This window comes from Lolium rigidum, chromosome 1 (genome assembly GCF_022539505.1).
Source record: "Lolium rigidum isolate FL_2022 chromosome 1, APGP_CSIRO_Lrig_0.1, whole genome shotgun sequence".
Classification (NCBI taxonomy): domain Eukaryota; kingdom Viridiplantae; phylum Streptophyta; class Magnoliopsida; order Poales; family Poaceae; genus Lolium; species Lolium rigidum.
The window spans coordinates 43,745,192-43,752,493 of record NC_061508.1 but is presented as its reverse complement, the minus strand read 5'-3'; the positions used below and the strand labels follow the sequence as shown (position 1 = coordinate 43,752,493).

Genomic DNA, 7,302 nt, shown 5'->3' with positions numbered 1-7,302 from the left:
AGCACTTCACTACGCCATTCATAACGGTGAATAAGTATTCGTGAAATATAGCCTAAGAGACCCACACGGTGCACACACTTGTCACCTTTACACACGTGGGACAAGGAGTCTCCGGAGATCACATAAGTAAAACCCACTTGACTAGCATAATGACATCTAGATTACAAGCATCATCATATGAATCTCAATCATGTAAGGCAGCTCATGAGATTATTGTATTGAAGTACATAGGAGAGAGATTAACCACATAGCTACCGAGTACAGCCCCGAGCCTCGATGGAGAACTACTCCCTCCTCATGGGAGACAGCAGCGTTGATGGAGATGGCGGTGGTGTCGATGGAGGAGCCTTCAGGGGCACTTCCCCGTCCGGCGGCGTGCGGAACGGAGACTCTGTCCCCGGATCTTGGCTTCGCTATGGGGCGGCTGCGGAAGGTTTCTCGTACCGTGGCTTTTTCGTATCGAGGTTTTAGGTCGAGGGCTTCTTATAGGCGAAGAGGCGGCGTCGGAGGGTCGAAGAGGCGGCGACACCATAGGGTGGCGCGGGCCACACCCGGGCCGCGCCGGCCTATGGTCCCGTGGGCTGTGGCCCCCTCCGGTCCTTCCGGGTGTTCGGAAGCTTCGTGGAAAAATAGGAACCTGGGTCTTGATTTCGTCCGATTCGAGAATATTTCCTTACTAGGATTTTCGGAACCAAAAACGCGAAAACAGGAACTGGCCCTTCGGCATCTCGTCAATAGGTTAGTTCCGGAAAACGCATAAATATGACATGTAATGTGCATAAAACATGTAGATATCATCAATAATGTGGCATGGAACATAAGAAATTATCGATACGTCGGAGACGTATCAGACAGCAGCGGTGATGAAGATGGCGGTGGTGTCGATGGAGATGACTCCGGGGGCAATTCCCCGTCCCGGCAGGGTGCCGGAACAGAGACTTCTGTCCCCCGAATCTTGGCTTCGCGATGGCGGCGGCTCTGGAACTTTTCTCGTATCGTGGCTTTTTCGTCGAAGTTTTAGGTCAGGACGGCTTAAATAGGCGAAGAGTCGGAGTTGGAGGGGGTCTGGAGGCTCCACACAACAGGGGGCGCGGCCCCCCTCTTGGCCGCGCCGTCACCATGTGTGGTGGCCCTGGGCCTCCCCTCTGGTCCCTCTTCGGTGTTCTGGAAGTTTCGTGGAATTATAAGATCGTGGGCCTTGATTTCGTCCAATTCCGAGAATATTTCCTGTGTAAGATTTCTGAAACCAAAAACAGCAGAAAACAGGAACTGGCACCTCGGCATCTCGTCAATAGGTTAGTTCCAGAAAACGCATAATAATAACATATAATGTGTATAAAACATGTGAGTATCATCATAAAAGTAGCATGGAACATAAGAAATTATAGATACGTTTGGGACGTATCAGATGCTCAGAAGCATCGACTGCATGCATTGAGATTGGAAGAATTGCCCTTTTGCTTGGAAAGGAATATACAAGGGGCATAAAGGCCAGTGCGATGTCATTCTTTAGGCGTGGCAGACCATGATCTCTAGATTTGACATGCTTTTCTTTGGCATGGCAGGAACCCATAATGATATCAACGTGTTGCAGCGTTCTCCGGTGTTTGTCAGGCTAGCTGAGGGTCAAGCTCCTGCCGTGAACTTTGGGTTCAACGGCCACACATACAACAAGGGATATTTTCTAGCCGTATGCTACATTTGTGAAAATAATCCCTGCTCCAGCTTCGGAGACGAACGCTTCTTTTGCGACATGCCAGGAAGCAGCTCGCAAGGATGTTGAGCAGGCTTTTAGTGTGTTCCAACAACGTTTCGCCGTTATCAGGTACCCTGCTCTCACTTGGTCGGAATCTCAGATGTGGGAGGTGATGAACGCTTATGTAATCATGCACAACATGATACAACATGATCATTAAGAGCGAGCGTGACACACCTCTAGATGATGATCAACCATTTTATTATTAAGGGCCTCTTGCTCAAGCTGAGCATGTACCCCAAGAGTTCGCGGCTTTCCTTCACATGCATGCAGAAATCTAAGGCGCAGATGTTCATGCTCAACTTCAGGCGGATCTGGCTGTGCATCTGTGGGCGAGGAGATGAGCTGTCAATGCATGATTTAAAATTTAAATTATTGTATGAATAATTCTATTTGTTTTTGTATAAAACTATGTTAAATTATTCTATGAATAATTATTGCTCGAATAAAATTTAAGTTAGTGTGACGCCGGTGTGGGACGGTCGGTCCTATAGTTCGGGACGTCATGCCAGCGTCCCCCATACACTCGTACCGGCGCATCTGTTGGCGCCTATTTGGACATCAGTGGAGATGCTCTCAGTGCTTACACCGTCCAAACGTTGATGCAAACGTTGGTCTTATCGTCATTTGTCACTCATGTTGCGCTTCATTTGGTATTTGAGCATTTTTCAGCTGCGAGATGCTAATCGGATACGAAAAGTGTATGTTTGGTTATGTTCGAATCGAGCTACTGACTCAAAATAGGTCATCTCGCATCACGTGTTTGGTTGGGTCGGGTAGCCTAGCGACCCAACACATATTGTTTTCTGGTGATATTTATGTTACTAAAAAATGAATTTAAATAGGGAGAAATAGAAACTTAAATAAAAATAGAATAAACCCTAACTAACTAGGGTTTGCACCATTGCTGCCTATTCCTCATCGCCGAGGTCGATGAAGCCCGATGGCTCCCACGGCCACGGCCTGGAGGAGGTTCGAACCGTTGACGCTAACCTAAGTCTGGCTTCATTCCTTGCCACCGGGTATCATCGCCTCACACCCATGTATCATCTCTCCCCCCTTTGCTTTTATTTGGGTTCATTTATCAATGTAGCGTATCCTCTGCCATGCTTTTGTGCCTCAGAAAAATAGACCTTATCTATCGTTGTAGCTAGTGGCAACCTTGACTCGATTCCTCTTGGAAAAACGTGGCAGCAGTGAGCGACGTGATCTCCCATTCCCCAACCACGCCCAGCCCCCAACGGCGGCACCATTTGATGTTATATTTAGTCCATGGTACTACCCTATTTTATAATTTAGCAACCTATTTTAGTTTGGCAAAACGGTTTACATTATAAAACAAAGTGATATAAGGGTCATATATCAACGACTAACGCACACCTGTCCAACGCGTAGACGTCCATGTAGAGGTGAGATCACGTCCAGAGGACCAGAGTGAGCTCATAAACGTGGCTACCTTGGCAAATGTGATGAAGGCTAGCCGAACTAGCTATGATTAGAAACTCCGTTCGAAAGTGATTCAACTTTCTATCGATACAAATTACACACTGAACTAGATATATGTGTATCATCTTGGTAAAATCCAAGACACTTGGAACCGCTAGCTAGTTCGATACATCGAATCATTCCATTCTTAGCTTGGTAGAATATGATTTCTACAACACAAAGCCATGCGTAGATGCATGAATACTTGTAAGATGTTGTGAATAATCTAATAAAAAAACGTGTGGATCGCTTGGATGTAGAAGCTGAAGCGAGTGCCAAGAGGAATGTGACAGGAGTGACAGATGACGTAAAGGCTAACGTTTGCAGTGACGTTGGGACGGTGTACGCACGCGTGGTGCCACTCAACAAATTCACGCGAGGAACCTTCTGGTGTCTTCTTCCCATAGCCACCTGGTGCAACCGACAGTTTTGTACAGAAGAATGGTTTGCCTTTTTTTTTGCCAGGAACAGGAAGAATCTCTTAAATTTTAACGGACAGAAGTAAAAACAAATTACTGTACCTGCTGACGATCGAGTCACAACCGGTCACCAAACTGATGTTGCCGTGAGTGACGGGAACCATAGCAGACGTTTGTCCAGGTGCAATGTACGTGTGTGGCTATCATCGCGCGGCTCACACAGAGGATGACGGAGAGGGTGACGAGATCGTCCAAATGGGAATAGACTGACTGGTCAAAAGGAAGAGGACAATCTGTGCCAGCAGGAAGAGACGCGGGGCGGCCGGCACACCGGAGAGGTCCACGCCACCAACACCTATAAATCCAGACAGGCCTTCGGCCCGATTGAAGCACAAACACACAGAATAGATACAGAGCTCAGAAGCAAGAACCAGAGCAACCTTTAGCCATTCCCCTGCAAATCAGCCGAGAGATCGACCATGGCGGCGAAGGAGGCCATGCCACTGCTGACGGCGCACAAGCTGGGGCGCTTCGACCTCTCCCACCGCGTGGTGCTGGCGCCGCTCACGCGCTGCCGCTCCTACGGCAGCGTGCCGCAGCCTCACGCGGCGTTCTACTACTCGCAGCGGGCGACCCAGGGCGGCCTCCTCATCTCCGAGGCCACCGACGTCTCCGTCACCGCGAAGGGGTACCCTGAGACCCCCGGCATCTGGACGCAGGAGCAGGTGGAAGCCTGGAAGCCCATCGTCGACGCCGTCCACCGCAAGGGGGCGCTCTTCTTCTGCCAGATCTGGCATGTCGGAAGAGTATCCACAAACGGTAACTTACAAATCCATGTTGCTGAACTACTCCCTCCGGTTTTATTTAGTTCGCATTATGGATTCAGTCGAAGTTGAAATTTTTCAAATTTTGACCATAATTTTTCAATATCCGTAATACCAAATACATATAATACGAAAATTTAGTTAATCACGATTTTAATACAATAGATTTGTATTATAGTTTTTGATATTTTTTCTAAATATTGATCAAAATCATACACCCTGAAGATTTTCTCTGATTCTACGGTTATTTCGTGGTACTAATCTTGGTTTATGTTGATCAAAACAGATTACCAGCCGGACGGGAAAGCGCCAATCTCCAGCACGGATAAGCAGATAACACCCGACGCTGAGGCCGGCATAGCCTACTCCAAGCCCCGACAGCTTCAGATAGACGAGATCCCTGCGATCATCGACGACTTTAGGCGCGCCGCTAGGAACGCCATTGAGGCGGGTTTCGATGGTGTGGAAATCCATGGCGCACATGGGTACCTCTTGGAGCAGTTCATGAAAGACAGCTCCAATGACCGCACGGACGAGTACGGTGGCAGCCTCAAAAAGCGGTGTCGCTTTGCTGTGGAGGTGATTGACGCCATTGTTCACGAGATCGGGGCGGATCGTGTGGGCATAAGGTTGTCCCCGTTTGTGGATTACATGGATTGCTATGACTCCAACCCACATGCCCTTGGGGCATACATGGTGGAACAACTTAACAAGCATCATGGGTTCCTCTATTGCCACATGGTTGAACCTCGGATGGCCATTGTGGATGGCCGGAGGCAGATACCTCATGGGCTACTACCTTTCAGGAAAGCATTTAACGGCACTTTCATTGCCGCTGGTGGGTATGACCGAGAGGAAGGCAACAAGGTGATCGCTGATGAATATGCTGACCTCGTCGCCTATGGGAGACTCTTTCTGGCTAATCCAGATCTGCCAAAAAGATTCGAGCTAGGTGCCCCTTTGAACGAGTATGACCGCACTACCTTCTACACGCAAGATCCTGTTGTTGGCTACACAGACTATCCTTTCCTTGACGGCTCAATTGCTGAGTAGTTCGTCCACTTAATTTCCGTTTGTGATGTACTTTGTTTTATCAAATAGGTAGTGTTTTGTGTAGTATGTATGTGCATATGCACGTGCATTGTATGATTTTCACCATTGATTGTTGTTTTCCATGCAATACTAGTATGTAGACACGATATTTTCATCTAGTAATATTTATTTATATTTTCTCTTTTTATTTTAATGCGAGCACATATTTAAATTTTCCCTGAGTTACTCTCTCCTCGTGGTATTTTCGTAAGGTCTGTGTTAGAAAAGGGAGTATAACCATTTTCACCATAGATTAGATATGTAATGATAATATATGCACACATACAATATACCTTCATGGCTAAATATATAGATTTCCAGTCCTTAGAGTAGCACACCTAACTAAGACCGTTCTTTTATTCCCTCCAAATATATGTCCTAGAGAAGTGTCTCTGTTATCGGTTGAATATCGCCGAAATCAACAAATATTTTTTTCTAGAACTAGTCTATCATTGTCTATGCATGATGCATTGCTTATCAATGATGGAAGATTTCTCGCAAATTAGGGGTGTATTTTCTCCCTATGAATTGCTACACTGGTATGGTTACTACCAGAAATCTTTCATAAGAACTTTCATACCACATGTAGGTATCAAGGAGATCGTTTAAAGCCAGTATTATTTCCACATAGAAATATAATTTCGCATGTTCCTTTGCTTAAAATTTGATTTTCTATATAGATTCATCAATATATGAAAATTGAAGTTTTCTTGGAAAGGAAAGTGAAACAGCTGACCCAGTGAGCAGGGCATATCAAACTCTTTGCACCGGTGGTATATGTTATCATGACTTTTTTCCCTACTCCATGTCACTTCCCGTCATTTCATCATAAACCCCACTATCTGCCGTTTTGCTATAGGATTTTTCTTTTCAGAGTAGGTCAATGGCAATGGACATGGCATTTTGGCTCATGGGTGTATCTACACCTATTAGGAAAATTAAATTTTAATAAAATTTCTCATTGTGCATCCGGACATCCTATATTAGCTCACAAAAATTTTGCATGAAAAAACATTTCGTGTGACCTATGTAAAAAAGATAAATACATGTCCCGTAAAAAAAATTTAGAGCACCTGAAATTGTCTTTTTTTGCACAGGCCACAAACTATAATATTTTTCTGAGACACTTTCTGTGCAGGCATAAAATGTGTGGAAGTACACCCCAAAAAAATTCAATTTTTTAGACATTTTTAAATATGTTTTTCTCATAATAGGTATGAGCCAAAATGAATTTCTCAATGGCAAGAGACTAGAGAGCAAAACAATTACAAAAAGTTAACCTAACTTTGCAAACAAAGCGGTAGCTAAACACCCACACCAGGGAATCTAAACCCTGCCTTATGTTACACCCACCCACACCTACTCTCTCCAAAACTTGAGCTCGGCAATAATCTGCACCACAAGTTTAGATACCGAAAAATGCTTATTGATGACGTTGAACACCCTAATGTTCCTTTTGATTCCATAAATACCAACGTACAAGCGTGAAAAACGCATCAAACTCCTTCGCATTTTCTACCTTAAGCTACCGGGCTCCAGTGTCTTTATTCTCTCATGTATGTTCACTTGTATGCATGCGCACATAAATAAGAAATTTCCTGATACGACTCAATTGAACGAAATCACAGATAGACCGTCATGCAAATGGGCCGGCCCAGTGAACCACAAAAGTTCTAATGTAGCGTGGCCCAACAAGATTATTTACCTTAAGTGGGCCGGCCCATTA

General features: G+C 45.4%; 1 protein-coding gene across 1 annotated transcript; it reads left to right on the top strand.

The window, feature by feature from the left end:
- Positions 1 to 4,054: 4,054 nt before the first annotated feature.
- Positions 4,055 to 5,620, top strand: LOC124671984 (12-oxophytodienoate reductase 1-like). The gene is made up of 2 exons (XM_047208296.1): positions 4,055 to 4,479; positions 4,771 to 5,620. Exons 1-2 carry the CDS (start codon positions 4,140 to 4,142, stop codon positions 5,535 to 5,537), a joined length of 1,107 nt encoding a protein of 368 aa, XP_047064252.1. The 5' UTR covers positions 4,055 to 4,139; the 3' UTR covers positions 5,538 to 5,620.
- Positions 5,621 to 7,302: the final 1,682 nt, after the last annotated feature.

Bases quoted from the DNA above. Each gene is read 5' to 3' on its own strand.
- LOC124671984 (XM_047208296.1), top strand. From the start codon at position 4,140: ATGGCGGCGAAGGAGGCCATGCCACTGCTGACGGCGCACAAGCTGGGG. The intron at 4,480-4,770 runs GTAACTTACAAA...TGATCAAAACAG, and splicing joins CGGAAGAGTATCCACAAACG to ATTACCAGCCGGACGGGAAA.